General features: G+C 39.0%; 1 protein-coding gene across 2 annotated transcripts; it reads right to left on the reverse strand.

Moving 5' to 3' along the window:
- Nucleotides 1-682: 682 nt before the first annotated feature.
- Nucleotides 683-15,851, reverse strand: LOC134627867 (serine/threonine-protein phosphatase 6 regulatory ankyrin repeat subunit C). Of its 2 annotated transcripts, XM_063474304.1 has the most exons (28): nt 15,718-15,851; nt 14,567-14,650; nt 14,366-14,444; nt 14,149-14,219; nt 13,857-14,057; nt 13,491-13,578; nt 12,714-12,856; nt 11,295-11,507; nt 11,123-11,201; nt 10,898-11,012; nt 10,659-10,741; nt 10,445-10,556; nt 9,961-10,029; nt 9,746-9,886; nt 9,207-9,263; nt 8,800-8,911; nt 8,634-8,705; nt 8,331-8,532; nt 8,042-8,129; nt 7,084-7,201; nt 6,736-6,955; nt 6,466-6,553; nt 6,284-6,367; nt 5,731-5,876; nt 5,413-5,495; nt 5,011-5,093; nt 2,838-2,929; nt 683-2,736 (listed from the first exon to the last, which is right to left on the reverse strand). In XM_063474304.1, exons 1-28 carry the CDS (start codon nt 15,742-15,744, stop codon nt 2,546-2,548), a joined length of 3,141 nt encoding a protein of 1,046 aa, XP_063330374.1. In that variant the 5' UTR covers nt 15,745-15,851; the 3' UTR covers nt 683-2,545. The 2 variants fall into 2 exon arrangements, 1 of the variants encoding a protein (XP_063330374.1); XR_010093935.1 differs by lacking the exon at nt 683-2,736 and having other exon boundaries at nt 5,312-5,495.
- Between the last annotated feature and the right edge of the window lie 14 nt (nt 15,852-15,865).

A 15,865-nucleotide genomic window follows, 5' to 3' on the forward strand; every position in this document is an offset into this window, starting at 1 on the left:
CCAGGCACCAGGTGGAACAATATAAGAGCAGACTGTAGTGATTTACACTAAAGTTAATGTAGTAGTAATAATAACAAAAGCTAAACCAAAACCATTTTTATTTGAACAATTTAGTCAATTAAAATAAACGTATAAAAAAATAATCCAGGAAATGAAGGAAGCGTGTTTCCCCCACTTGTTTTTTTGGCCATCCACAAGTCAAAATTTCGAGTTACCTCAAAATGTCCCATTAGGTATAACATTTCGACTTAATCACAAGTTTCAAATTTTGGCTCTAAATACAAGATTCATGGAGACCATTCAGAGGGTTGGTGTGAGAGAGGAATAGTGTAACACACAGCTCCAGATAAGCTAAAGATCAGGCTATAACAAATAAACAAAACTAAAGGTAATATTTAATACAATAAAAGGGTAACAAGCAAATTCATTCAAGAAACAAACTGAACTGAAAATCAAAATTAAAAAGATTTTCATATAAATCTAATCTAATTCAAAGTTTCTGTGACAAAAATGAATCGAGCCAGCACAAAAATCTGTTTCCTTACACAGCGGCCATCATCTCTGAGGAAGAACACAAGGGTGCAGACACGACGATGAGCCCAGATGGGTGCTTCCGTTTATCAAACTCTAATAAGATTTTGAAATAATAAAATAAAGACAGCAAGACTTCTTCAGATGGTGGTGATTCATTTATTCCGGCCTATTATGAATGCCAGCCACAACCAAACCACACTTTCAAGCTGTGACATCCTCAAATTTGAGTAACTTGTACGGAAGACACAGTTTGCTCACATGAAACGCTGCAACAGAGCAATTCCTGAAGTTATTCACAACATTTCACTACACATTGTGTTTAGAAATGCCTAACAGATTTTTTTTCTCCCCATTTTAATCCAAACACAACATCATAACCCTAGGAAGGATGCCCTCATTAAAATGTAAACTTTGATGTCAGAGTGCAAATAGTTTAAAGGCATTTTAAGATAACACAGTGGCTATACTGTAACTAGGAAGAAAATATCTTTTGGATAAATGGTATCAGCTGAGCTGCAGGTCTGGCCTTTGACTTTGACTTAAAAAAAAGGCGAACATTTGATGCACAACACTATTTATAAAAAAGTTTGATCTTTAAAGAGAGAGGCAGTGAGGCTTGTTTGTAGCAGCACAGATAATTTTATGTATCTAAATTAATTTGTGGTCACCAATTTTCTTTATAGCAATGACAAAAGTTTGCAAATGTTTAACAGGAACAGGTCAACGCTAGCTCCTGTACACGTGCTGTGACTTTGGGTTTCTTTCCCACTGAGATCTTGTATAGAAAAAAAACAAAAACGCCTTATAACTCACCTAACTGTTCATGCTTTACTGATTAAATCAAACACGAATTTTGAGAATAAAGCATGTCATTAAAACAAACAAAAAACAAGCTGGGTATCTGTTAATTCCAACTTCTCAAATGTGTGTGTTTGTGATAGATTATAATCATCTTTGGGTCTTTAAACGCTTATGAGAAAAAATAATTCAAAGGTGCTTTGGACTCTTGGGACTTGAAATTAATTCAACAATTACTATTTCTACTCGACATTTAAAGCCTTGTGAAATTTTTTAAATGTATTTAAAGTGTTCACAGCAACTAACTCGGTGATTATTTATTTGACATTTCTCTGTCCGGATTATTGAACTGATAATACTTTACTCATAGTTTATATGAGTATGTAACATCCAGTCTGAGCAGTGCTTGTTATTGCACTGGGATTACAGTACACACTGACCTGAGGTTAATCCAATCATTTGGGATTTTCAAGGTTAACTTCATTTTAAGAGCGCTATATACATCAAACTTGTTAAATTCTCATTTAAACTATAAACATGCTTATGGCTGGTAGGCTAACTGAAGTTTTAAATCATGATAATATCAGAATAATAGGTGGCTTTTTAATCAGTGTAGTGTTTGCTACACCCTGCGTAGGATAAGAAAATAGTGCTATTAATTGCATAAAAGGTTTACAGCACCTGTTAGATATATTAAAACATTTATATTTAGAAGCAGCATCTAGTAATATGAAAACTAAACCAAACACACACACACGCACACACACACACACACACGCACACAGACACGAAACACCTGAGCATCTGTGCACTCGTATCAACTGAAGACAAACATGGAGTTTTGAGATTATGTTGCTTAAATAAAGGTAAATACTGATAGTGGATGAGTTTCAGGTGGGGAGGCTTGTGTTGTGTGCTTATTTTAAACCTTCCATTCATATCTAAAGATTAGTACTTCATTAAAATAACTACACTCTTAACAGAGAGAATAATGTGAAAGCTAATATTAGAGTAAGACTAGGTTTTATGCTACTGGCGAGTAAGCATATGCTGTCATGTATAGAAATGCCATGACACGAGAGAAAAAAAAGCTATGCATGACCACAGGTGTTCATGGTGACTTTGGGTTACGCTGGGATGAAGCTGCATTTTTGTCAGAAAAGTGGCTTACAGGCTAACACTGACTGACGGTGTGAAATTGATGGTCCTGTGCTCAGGCATGGCACAGGTTTCCACTGGCCCCGCAGGAGGCAGCGATAGTACAGTTCTTCAGGATGGGGCTGAAGTGGGAGGCTGTGTTGGGGCCAGCCTCTCTGGGAGGGAAAGGCTTCATGGTGGAAAGGATGAGGGCCAGACACTCTGCTACGTTTTTGTTCGGGGCACAGGCCAAAGCCGGTGTGTGGCCTGCAGAGCATAAAAAGGCAAATCAGTGACCCACACAATTTTCCGCAGGTTGAACATACCTGCTTTGGTATTCTTATGACAGAAATATAATCCCAACCTACCTTCCTCATCTACAGCCATGACTGCTGCTCCTCTGCTCAGCAACACCTGCACAACAGTCGCCAGACCTTTCCTTGCTGCAATGTGAAGCGGCCTGTATGAGAATAAAAGGTCTGACTACAGTGCACTGAGGACAGATTAAACTACAGTGAGATTTATGTTTTTCAGAACAGACATTCAGATTTGTCACATTTTCACTTTGTCTGCAGAACAAGCCCAAATCATAGTCCCTCCACCACTGTGCTGGACACCTGGTGTGAGAGGTTTGTGCTGATATTCTGTCTTTGGTTTTCCAAATGCAGTGTTGGGGAGTAACGGAATACATGTACCGCCATTACGTATTTAAAATACAAAATATGAGTAACTGTATTCCGTTACAGTTACCGTTTAAAAAGGTGGTATTCAGAATACAGTTACTTTGTTGAAATAAATGGATTACACGGCGGTACTTTCCTGTTTCATATTGTGGCGGGTCAGGACTGTTTGGGTTTTGTTTGACAGCTATGTTCTGTTGTTCCAGGCGGCAGCGTTACGGTTGCCATGGTTACAGGGCGACGCTCTCTCTCTCTGCGACTGTGTGTTTCCTGGGTGAGAGAGCGCCTTTTTGTTGTTGTTGTTGTGCTGAGCTAATAGGCAGAATGCTACAGGCATAGCTCTAAAGAATGTAGCATCATGGGCAGTGTAGTCCGTGCTGCAGCGAGAATGGACTGCCACACACGTTATGTGTCGGTGAGCAAGAGGAGGGACAAAAAGGATAGTGGAAAAGTACGAGCTGTCATCGAGCAAAAACGGGAGCTGGAAGCATGTAAATATAATAATAACCACTGCAGTCAAGAAGAGTGCCTGACAAGCCCAGTTGTAAGTAGCTATTAAGACTCGACTGTACACTGTGTTCGTGTTTTCCTCCGAAACAATAAGTTCCGTTGGAGCAGCCTTTCAACGTCTCTCTTTGTCTCTCGCAAGCAAAGTTGACCCACACAACAAAGCTATTTTTCGGCTACGAGCCCGACATGGAACCCGACGTATTAGCCAGAGGTCCCTTTACTATGGTTCGGAGCCGCGGACCTTCAGAAATAGTAATAAATCACACAGCAATAGTACATTCAGGTAGTTGTAAAAAGCATGATAATATATTAAGTAATCCAAAGTATTCAGAATACGTTACTGTCATTGAGTAACGTAACGGAATACGTTACAGAATACATTTTGGGGCATGTATTCTGTAATGGAATACATTTTAAAAGTAACCTTCCCAACACTGTCCAAATGTGATGCTGTGCATTATGGCCAAACATCTCCACCTCGGTCTCGTCTGTCCCAAAGAAATCCCTTGGTTTGTTTAGAGAAAACAGACTCTCCAGGCATCCCTTCTAAACAAGTCATACTTGTTCAGTCTTTTTTTTTTTTTTTCCATTTTGCTGTCATAAATTTTTAACATCCAACGTGCTAACAGAGGCCTGTAGAGTCTGAGATGTTGCTCTTAGGGTTTTAGTCATTTCTCTGAGCATTGAACAGTCTTTCCTTGGGATGAATTTGCTGGGACGCCCACTCCTGGGTAGATTGGTAGTGTTTTAAATGTATTCAACATGTGAATAATCTTTATCACTGCAGAATTATGAACTTCAGATTGTTTTGAAATTACCTTCTGATCGTCGCCAGACAGATGAGCAGCAAGAATTGCTTCTCTAAAATCACTGCTGATGATTACCTCCATGGCATCACGTTAACACACAATCGAATGCTCCAGACCGGCAAAACTGCCAAAACCTTCACTTTTATAGAGCTGCTCATGCTTGCTGAGAATCAGGTAATCAATTATATTTGATTAGCAGCACCTGGAAGCAGAGTGCACTTCGCTTTTCCCGCACCGGTTTTGCTTGTCTTAAGTTTTGTTAAAAAGTGATACAGTGTAATAGGTCATGTCTCACACTGGTCATGTGACATTATATTTACTCAATTTTATGACCTGCTAAGGATAAGACCATTTTTATTTTGTCAGGGAAGGTGTATTTTCATTTTATCACAATTATATGTTTCTGGGCTTCCAGTGTGGCCAGCCAATAATACTTGGACTGCAAACAGAAACCTGAAACTTTCTAGTGCCAAAACTCTTCCACAGACTCTGCAGATAACTGTTTATGGAGATCAGCTGACTGTTACGTCAAGACAACTCACATTTGGAGAGCGTTGTTTCTTGCATTTATGAGTGAGGAATCGGTGATCTCTCCCAGGATTAACAAGGCACACATCTCATGACCCTGCAGAATAAAGCATGTTAATGTTGTTAAAACCATCCGCTTTATTCAGTGAAATTCAGAACAAGTACTTAGTATTATTAGCCACTGTAGGTTTCATATAAGAAAAACTACTATTATAATTAGTTCAAATTAAATCATAATTATACTCCAGACAGGCCGACAAACAACAGTTATGATACATTTTAAACTTGATTTTCATGCATTACATTTCTAATCACCTTATGTGACGGATGTTAAACTGATCTCCTGCTACACTCATGCAACTATTTGTGTGACACTGCATGCATTTAGTGCACCCATTTGTTTGTGTGTATGGGACCTTGCTGCAGGCTAAGTGAAGGGCTGTGTTGTTATTGAAATCCACCAGGGTCAGGTCTGGGGTCGCCTTGTTCAGCAAGAACTCTGAAATACAGGAAGTAAACATCAACAAACCCAGACTACTACACCTCAAGCTGTTGGTTGGTGTTTTCACATGACAGTGCAACAGTGGAACAAACTGGTTTATTAAAAGAAGCCATCAGTGAGGGATGTGAGAAAAGAAGCTCTCCAGCTCTAAATAGTCTAGATAGTTTTTAAAGGTTTCCAGGTGCAGAAAGAAACAAAAACATTTCAAAGGACTTCCTTGTTTCACACGTACCAACAGCTCTGGTCTGTCCACAGGCAGCAGCAACCATCAGAGCAGAGCATCCACAGTGGTCCACAGCATTAACCTGTGCTCCCTGGGCCAGAACCAGCTGGAGCCCAGCAACGTTCCCTGAATATGCAGCAGCATGCAGTGGGGTCCTGAACTCAAGCAAGGTACACATCAAAATACTAGATGAGCAGAAATGTTCACAGTCACGAAGGAGAAAACACTGTCCAGTTTGGGAAAGGTGATGCAAAAAATTAAAATTAAAATCTATTAAAACCGAATCATACAAAATAACTTGTAGCTCTAGTAGTAGTATCAGTATCTCCTCAGCAGCCTAGAGCCTGTTTATGTAATATAGAGAAGAAAAAAAAAATCACACTTTACATCTCAAATAAGGCTACTTTTAAATGAGTAGCAATCATAAAAAATAATATGAGCAGTGTATTATGACTGCTGGGAAATGTATGCCAAGTGTAAAATAAACCTAAAACTATTACATTAACTTTACTGACACCTGCTGGCTGTGTTGTATGAAACAGTCTGAATGAAAGTTACCTACCTTCCTTTGGCGTCACTAATGCTGACAATTTGAGGGCCGAAAGTCTTCACTAGAAGGTCTGCTGCAGCTTCATGCCCTTTAACTCTGCATGTGGCAAACAGAGGTGTTTAAAATGTGAAGAACTATGCTAAATTTACTAAAGCTGACTTCTAAAAAGCATGTGTATGCACATAATAACTCACAGAGCACAGTGCAATGGGGTGAAGAGACTTCCTTCCTGGATGCTAAAAAGTTTGTTTTCAAGTAAAATGCGTAAACATCCTTCATGACCTGAGAAAGGTTGGAAACAAATACAGATATTAAATACATTTTTATTTAAAAGACTTAATGCACAATAAAACGCAGTGTCTCTTGATACACAAAAATGATGTATGAACAGGCAGGTCTATTGTGTTAAAACGGCTTAATTATAAACTGCTCATCTGACATGAAGTGCTGCTCTGATGTCTCACCGTGGTAGGCAGCCCAGTGAGTGGGTGTGTAGCCTTTGTAGTCCAGCATGGAGTCCAGAGGGTCGGCTTTCTTTGCAGCCTTTAGCAAAGAGCGGAGCAGCTCCGTGTGACCGCAGGATGCTGCGAGGTGCAGCGGGGTCCTCCCCCGAGAGTCTCGACACAGAGCAGAAGCTCCATGTTCCAGCAGAGCGGACACACACTCCTCACTGCCCATCATGACCTGCAGGATGAGTACACAAGATATCATGTGACAGGAGGTATGAGGTTGGCAGTAAAGGTATGATCTTATATTTGCAATAATTGTTGAGTGCAATGAAAAAAAGTGACATGCGACATGCACACACTCACAGCTCGGTGTAAAGCAGTAAAGTCTTGTTTGTCTGCAGCATCAGGCTTTGCATTTTTCTCCAGCAGTATGTGGACGCAGTCTGTGTGGCAACCGAGAGCTGCCAGCATGAGAGCCGTCCTGTACAACAAGCAGAATTCAGTTGTAGGCATGATTCTGTCACTTCAACTATCTGCTGATTTAGACTTATGTGGTGAATCTTTGTAGAACCTAAGAGGCTGTTTTATAATCAGTGCCAGCCCAATAAAAACAGACATATTACTGGGACTATTTTCTCCTCACAGGTCTTCACTCCTTGTGGTCATCAGTTTTGTTTTTTTAACCAAAGCTAATCATATTTGACCCTCAAGTTTTTCACTTCTTTTTACATTCCCTCACATATATTCCAGTAGTTTCTGCAAGCTCCTAGAAATTTGCTGAAATCTCTGAGTCCTTAAATTGATGTTATGATTGGTACTTTTTCCCTGAAAAATTTAGGAACTGCAGTGAAAAAGTAGCCAGAAATGCACAGGAGGAATCGACGGTAAGAAACAGGCCAATCACAATAGTCTCAGGCTGCATGACACCATGACTTTTGCTTCAGCTTTTCACAGAAGCATAAATTCCTCATGGTTTTTGCATCCTTTTGCTGTTTTTTTGTAGATGTTCAATACTTAATTGTGTATCTTCTTATTTTATTTTACTACCTTAAAAGACAATGTATTATCAATACACACAACTATTGCTTTAATGTCTGATAAAATCTGTTCCTTTTGGCGCTTACCTTGTTATCACGCAATCAGTATCAGTTTAATGAAAATTAAATCTGGTTTTACCATGACACACACTGCTGAAGCCTATTTACTTTATAAGAGTCATGTCACAATAAATAATTAAAATCGCCCACAAATAACCATGTTTACGTGACTAATAAATAAATAAATACACGGAACACAAATTAAAAGATGCAAAGTGACTCACTGTCCCTGTGTGTCTGGGCTGTCAATGATGTCAGCACTTTGTTCCATGTTAACTAACAGGAGGATACAGTCCACTTGGCCCTCAGCAGCTGCTCGAGCAGAAGGGACACAAAGATAAAAACACATTTGGTCTTAAGTTTAAAAGAAAAAACAAATCTTAACCAAAAAGTTGCATTGTTTACTTTCAGAACAACATCAACCCAAATCCATCAATGGGGCACTAAAAAATACAAGATAAACACACTTAAGCATTATTGTATGGGCACAAACATGTACTGAGATGCACACACCTGCAGTGTGAAGAGCTGTCCACTTGTGCTTGTGCTCCTTCAGTGTGTAGGAGGCTTGATGTTTCAACAGTACTTCTACACATGGGGCGAAACCCTTCTGAGCAGCGAGGTGGAGGGCAGTTTGGCCTTCAATGTCCCGCACATCCAGACTCACTAATGTCTCACAAAGCAAACGCAGAGCTTCACAGTGGCCAAAATATGCCTGCAGTGACAAAATGCATGAAGACAATACAGTTGAAAGCATGTAAACTAGCAGGACCTCTGCTAGTTGCATAATTTTCAAGGTTTTTACTTTATACTCACAGCTAAGTGCAAAGGACTGACTGGAACATTACTTTCAGCCTCCTCAAGACAGTTGAAAGAAATTTCCAAGAGCTGGAAAAGTAACAGAATTCCAAATAGGTCCAGATTGCAGTCAGTTAAAAAGAAAATGTATGAACTAAATGAAAAATGAAAAGACACCACTGACCAGCTCTAAATGCTGTTTGTTCCCATAAGCAGCTGCATAGTGAACGGCACTGTATCCCTTGCTGTTCTTCAGAGTTGGGTTTGCCCCGTTGTCAAGCAAGTAGTCTAAACACCTGAATGAAACAAATTCACAGTCTCAACACTTAAACATTACAAGAGTTTAATGTACGTTAATGTACAAGTCTGTGTCTTTGTGAACTAACGCCAAGTTCCATTAAAGTCATTTTTCTGACCTCTGATTTTGTTCTTATCAACTCTTTAAATAATTCCTGATAAAGAACATTACTAAAGGTTACCCAAACTACCTCCAATTGTCTGTGTAATTTTAATTTAAAATGATAATTACTCTAGATTCTGCATGGTAAAGCACAAACAGTATAATATATAAATGTGACTTATATGACTTACAGAGAGGCTTCATGTTGCTTTTCTATGTTGACGTCTGAGTCAGAGTTTGGACCCCCTCTGTGGAAAAAAAGATGAGCACTTTTTAAGCTACTTCAACGAGGTGCCGGAAACATTCCTCATATTGGTCCATAACAGCATCACACAGTTGCTGCTGATTTGTCGCCTGCACATCCACAGTGACATCTCTCGTTCCACCATACCCCAAAGGTGCTTTACCGGAAGTCATCTGAGTGCAGTGAACTCATTGTCATGTTCAGGAAACCAGATTTCAAGCTTTGTCACAGAGTGTGTTATCTTGCTGGAAGGAGCCATCAGAAGATGAGTACACTGTAAACATTGTCAGGAACTATACTCATGTAGGCTGTGGTGTTTAAAAAATATTAATTGGTACAAAATGGTCCAAAGTGAGCCAAGAAAATTCTGCCACACTGTTACACCACCATCAGCAGCCTGAACGATTTATACAAGGTAGGATGGATCCATGCTTTCCTGTTGTTGAGTGAAATGTGCAAATTTAAAATGTCAGTAAAGACTCTTACCCACAGAAGGTGTGTGAGGCAGCAGCATAGTGCAGGGGGTTGCAGCCCGTCAGATCCAGCTCATTGACATCTGCACCAGCTCTCACCAGGGAGATGGTGCACTGGCTGTTCCCATTTGCTGCAGCGTAGTGCAGAGGAGATCTGCAAAGCAAAACAGGACACATCAGGTAACACCAAAGTTCAGTTCTTACCTCCAGCCATTCAGGACTGCTTACCTTCCCAAATTGTCCTTTATATCCAGCTCAGCACCGCTGCTTAACAGCAAATTAACACACTCGACATTCCTGCAAAATAAAAAAAGATAAAGACTTCAACTGAGAACCAAGTGTCTTACAAGTGCAGTGCATAGCTCACAAATATTTCTGAAGTTTGTCATTTAAGCTCATTTTCTGTTGGTTTATTTCTGCCTCAAACCTTATGACTCGGAAAACAACACAACAAATAGTTGGCATTACGATCTTTACAATAGTTTTACCCTCCTTTGACATTCATAGTGTATCGCCGACTGACCTCTGTGTTGTGGCTGAACAGAAAATTCACAACATTACTATGTTCTGAAATGAATTTATACAGCTACTGATAACTAATAATACTTGTCATACATGGATGCACTTATAATTCAGGCTTCTATTTACAAGTGCACGAGGACAAAATTGTGCCAGCTATTAAAAGCATTTACTTAGAGTCTCCACCATTTACCCTCCAGATGCAGCTGCATGCAGGCACGTCCTTCCATGATCATCTAACATGTTTATGTCGAACCCCACACTTTGGTCATTCGTCAGCATTGGCGCCATGTTGTAAAACTGGCCTGAACAAAGACAAACAACAGAAACGAGCTGGTGTTAGTAATTAAAATGTAACAAGAAAGAGATGTGATTCTGAAACGGGGTGACTCAAAACAGATTCTCACCATTAGACAGTAACTTGCGACAACAGTCTGGAAAGCCGTAGAGCGCCGCCAAATGCAGTGGAAGCATCCCATTAATTCCCTGTCTGCAGAGATGATGACATTGTTACGTTTGGTAAGTATGTGCCAAGTTGGAAAGCTACTTGAGAGAGACAGAGTCACTGCAAGGGGGTTGCGAGGAGGCAAGGATGTCATAATTTTGAATACATTTTATACAACTGATCAATGACTCACAGACCTACCTGCCTTTATCAGCACTGTTTGTCAGCAGAGTACTGACCAGCAGCTCCTGACCATGTCTGGCAGCAACATGAAGAGGAGCGTTTCCATTACTGTCAACACAATCAATCTCTCCCCCTGCGTAAGTGGGAGGGAAAAAATGCGTGGATAGGTGTCTCTCGAGCTTAGATATTTTAAGAACCCTTTTCATTATCAGTCAAATTACACAAAATTTTGCACTTTGTTACCATTTTGGATGAGAATCTGCGAGCCAGTGAAGCGTCCGTGCATTGCAGCCATATGTAAAGGGCTCATGTCTTTCTTATTCTGTTTATTAGACATAAAGAAAACATTCAGTCCTCCAGTCAATTATCCCCTCAACCAATATATGATTATTTTCTTATTTATCATCCTTTTAACCTGTACGTTGACATCAGCACCATTGTTGACTAGGAGCTCAAGACACAACACCCCGCTGGAGGAGGCGGCTGCCAGATGTAATGGTGTGTTGCCGTTGTAGTTGGGTTGGTTGATGTTGGCGCCACTGTTCACCAGTTCAGTGGCCACAGTGTCTTGCCCTGTGTGACAGGCCATGTGGAGCGCTGTGTTCCCAAAAATGTTGGGCTCATCAATCTGGAAGCAGATATCAAAATATATAGACAAATACATTAACTGATGGAGTATAAAACAGTTTGCTGTAAATAACAAGAGCCATATGCCCAAGAAATACTGCAGATTGTATCAGTGGGCGGCTGACGTAGATCATTATATGTGAGGTTTTAAAAAAGAAATAAAAAATGTAAAGAAGTATTTGCCCCCTTCCAGATTTCATATTTCAGATCTTTAAAAAATGTAATATTAGACAGATAACCTGAGTAAATACAAACTGCAGTCTTTAAATTATGATTTCATTTATTAAGCGGGAAAAGGTATCCAAATCTACCTGGCCCTGTGTGAAAAACACTATTATAGCCATTTATAAATGGCTAAAAATGGAAATTTTAACTCTTTCCAGACTTATCATCAGTTGTTGAGTTTCTTTAACTCGCTGCATGATGCGTTTCTTTTTGAGAGCTTTTAGCCTGTTTCACTTTGTCAGACAGGTTCCATTTAAGTGACTTCTTGATTCAGCAGGTCTGGCACTAATTAGGTCTGGGTGCAGTAATGAAATTGAACTCAGCTTTCCAAAAAAACATGATTATTCAGAGTTATTTCATAGTGCAACAAGGGTGGGCATTAACTTTTTCAAACAGGGCCAAGTGGGCAAGGGGGCAAGTACTGAATTTATGCATCTATTTTGGATTTACTCACAATGCAGCAGCATAAGTGTTGGTACAGCCTGGAAAACAACATAAAGCCAATCCTGGAGCTCCACACAACACAAGTTATTTATGCCTAACCTTTTATCAAACCATTTATTACCACTGACTGTCTGGTTTGGGGTTTAATATTGAGCAGAAAGTGTCTCAATATCTTAATTCTGAAAAAGAAACTCAGCAGAAAGCTTAAGCATATTTAAAACTTTTTGTCCTGCACATAATAAACCAAACATTAAAAAAATACCAACTATATCCTCCTGAGACCCAGCTTATTCTTTTATTCCTCTGTAATGGAAATTTGTTTTGATTATCTTTTGATTTATTTAAGCTAACCTACTAAGTCCTGATGTGCTGAACAGAGGACATCCTGGGCTTTTCATTGACATCTCATGGCCTCTTTTAGCGCTAAAGAGGCAGGAAATCACAACAAAAAGTTAAACTGAAAGATACTTTTTTTCTTCGGTTCTTCGGAGGATATATTGTGGGAAAAGCAATGTATCCCAACCACAGTAGACTTTACCTCCACCCCGAGTCTCAGCAGATATTTGACTACGTCTAAATGTCCGCCGGCAGCTGCAACGTGGAGTGGAGTGTAACCACGCTTGTCTTTGCACATCACATCTCCACTGTGAGACAACAGCAGCTTCACAACCTCCAAATGTCCTTAGAAAAAAAAAGAAAAAAAACAAGACCGAGAGAGTCATATTTACTACAAATATTTGTGACGCTAGTACATCGCAAAACTTGCTAGTTACACAGCTGGATTAAATGGCACAGAGTCTGGCCAACAGCTGATCTCATTTGAATACACTGGTTATGTGTTTGGTAGCATTTGAATGTATGCGTGTTATCTTGTCTATAAACAAGAAAAGTTTTGAATGAATTCTGATAAAACGTCAAGGTCAACTGAATAATTTACTGGTTGAAAGTTGACAGAAAGACTTATAACTTAGAAACTACGATTGTTACAAGTGTGGTGTGTATTGTCAACATATAGAAACTACTGTATAAAGATTTAAAATATCTCACATTTAAACCTCTGACCTCTCCTCTCCTTTCTGTTAAAGGACTCTTGCACACTTACAATTGTGTCTTCAGCCTAGCACAAAACATAAACTGGTGATGACAACAGACAGTGTTATTTTATCCCAAAAGCATCCCACTATTAATGTCAAGGCCAATCCCTTCCAGTTTGTACATACTGTTAGTTACCAGAAGACTTTGTTATTCTTTAAAACTCATAAAAGAAAATTAAATTCAAGATACATTTGTGCCTGTTAGGAGTGTCTCTACTCACCGAGGGATGCAGCCCAGTGGACTGCTTGTCTTTCCTTCTTGTCCTTGGCACATGCATTTGCACCTTTACGCAGGAACAAGTTCACCATCTGTTAAAGGCACAATATCAGGATGTAGCCACTTCATCTATGTAAACTCATCTACGCTGATGAATACAACCTAACAGGTAATTTTTTTAAATGTGCTGCAACAATTACCCAAACCCCAGAAACGTATCATTCGCTTTCCTAATGGAAATCCATGTAAAATGTTATATATAATAATACAAATTATCATAAATGTTACCTATTAAAATACACCAAATAAATAGATAGCTTTTAATAGTTTTAAAATAGTTAAACGTCAGTCAGAAGACTCTTCAGCTTACATCCCCATGACCACTGTGCGCTGCATGATGTAGCGGTGTCCTTCCTGACTTGTCAGTTACATCCAGGCTGCAAACATGTGGTATCAGGACTTTGGCACAACCTGTAGCCCAGTTTGCAGCTGCCATGTGCAGGGGTGTATGCCAGAACTTGTCCCGTGCATTAACCTCTACTTTGTGTTTCAGCAATAGCTCCACAGCCCTCTGACAGGAAAAACAAAATAAAAGGATAAGTCTAACATTAAGAGCTAACTGTCACTGACTTTTTAAAATCCATTTGCCAATAGTAATGTACTTCATTTCTTGAGGCAGCTGCTCGGTGTAAAGGAGTCAGCAAACCCTGGTCCTTGGCACTGACATTTGCACCTGTAAGAGAGCACAAAAAAGCAAAACTAGGTTTTATTGCTTGTGCAGTTTTGAGGTATTACAGTTCTTTTGCGCACAACTAATTTATATCAGTCATTACAACAAATATTTTGTTCTTACAACCACACAATGTTTTTGGCTTTTACCTGAACTAATAAGTAGGTCCATAACAATGACATCGCCCATATAAGCAGCAGCATGTAGTGGTGTGCTTTGTTCTTGGTCCTGAGATTTAAAAAAATATATAAAATTATAGTCTAAATACAAATTTAATGTGCAATCGCAAGTAGCCTTCAGCATGTTGTAATTTGTAACACAACTCCTGAATTAAAACTGAGTAACACTACCAGTGAGTTGATATCTTCTTTGTGGTTCAGTAAAAATGTCACATCTTCTGTGTTCCGGCTGAATATGGCCTGGACCAATGGGGACTGAAAGAAAAATTAGTACAGGTAAATCAAACAATTTTTTTGTAGATATATACATATAGGACCAATTCAACATGAAAAACAAAAACTACAGGGACATAAATACATACATGCACAACCTCTTTCATCAAAGCTATATTTTTAACGCTAAAATATAAGTAATGTGGTTACCCACAAAGTTTCAAATTTACTTTTTTACAAAAAAGCTGAAAAAAATTGTAAAGCACATCATTAGTTTTTGATTAAGATACCAAATTAAAGTTATTTAATTTAATTATTAATTAAGTTATTCCAAAATGGAAAAATTAGTTTTAGTTGTTGAATGACCTATCTGGCTTCTCAGATAAATGTGCAGGCTCAAATTTAGGTAGAAAAATGTGAATTCAGTTTATCTGCCTAATGACCAACTACATAATTTTTGTTTTATTTATTTATTTTTTGACAGATTTCTAAAACTATATCTGTGTTTTCTTGTTTTTATGACAGTTGGTGTAATAAATGTGTTATGCACTGTACAGGAAAGATGACAATGACTCAGTTGACTTTCGTAAAAAGTCTAATTAGACTTACGAAGCCTGCTTCAAAGACAGCCGAAGAAAAAACAACAAGCATTTTAATTTGTCACTTATGTCACTAAAGAAAAAGAAACTGAACTGTCTCAAGCACGCCCACCCACACATCCATTTTCTTCCTACTGGGAATATTCAGAATGCAGTGGCACGTAATTTAGTGTGGACTAATCAAATCTAACCACTGTACAAACGACAAATATATGTGAAATGTATATTTACAATAATTTTTGTGGGTTTTCAACTGTATTTACAGGAATACCAATGATCATAATGATACAGTTTATAAGTACATTGCAAAATTAATGCATTAGACATCTAACTCTACAGAAACTCCAGCTTAAACTACATGTATCTTTACGGGGTGAGGAGTCTGTGACATTAGCCATCCTAGCAGAAAACTTTACTCGTCACGCCGCTAACATGACTAGCCAGCTGATTGCAGTTGTGAGAACCGGCAGGTTATTTAATTTTAAGTTCAGAAAAAGCTGTATTTACTACCTGGTCCTTGATATTTCTTAACTCCATATCCCAATCACCCGTGAAGCCCCTTCACTGATACTTGGGGTGAACTTGACTACATTGCAATCTATAAGTAGCAGCTAATTTAGCTTTAGCTTAGATAGCAGTTGGGATTGTATACAGCAAA

The sequence above is a fragment of the Pelmatolapia mariae genome, linkage group LG5, assembly GCF_036321145.2.
Source record: "Pelmatolapia mariae isolate MD_Pm_ZW linkage group LG5, Pm_UMD_F_2, whole genome shotgun sequence".
Classification (NCBI taxonomy): Eukaryota; Metazoa; Chordata; class Actinopteri; order Cichliformes; family Cichlidae; genus Pelmatolapia; species Pelmatolapia mariae.

What these genes read in the sequence shown, in the direction of transcription:
- LOC134627867 (XM_063474304.1), bottom strand. Translation starts at nt 15,744, where the DNA reads ATGGAGTTAAGAAATATCAAGGACCAG. An exon ending in AAGAAGATATCAACTCACTG is followed by an intron (nt 14,445 to 14,566) that starts GTAGTGTTACTC and finishes TTTAAATCTCAG; the next exon opens with GACCAAGAACAAAGCACACC. An exon ending in AGAAACAACGCTCTCCAAAT is followed by an intron (nt 2,930 to 5,010) that starts GTGAGTTGTCTT and finishes ATTCTCATACAG; the next exon opens with GCCGCTTCACATTGCAGCAA.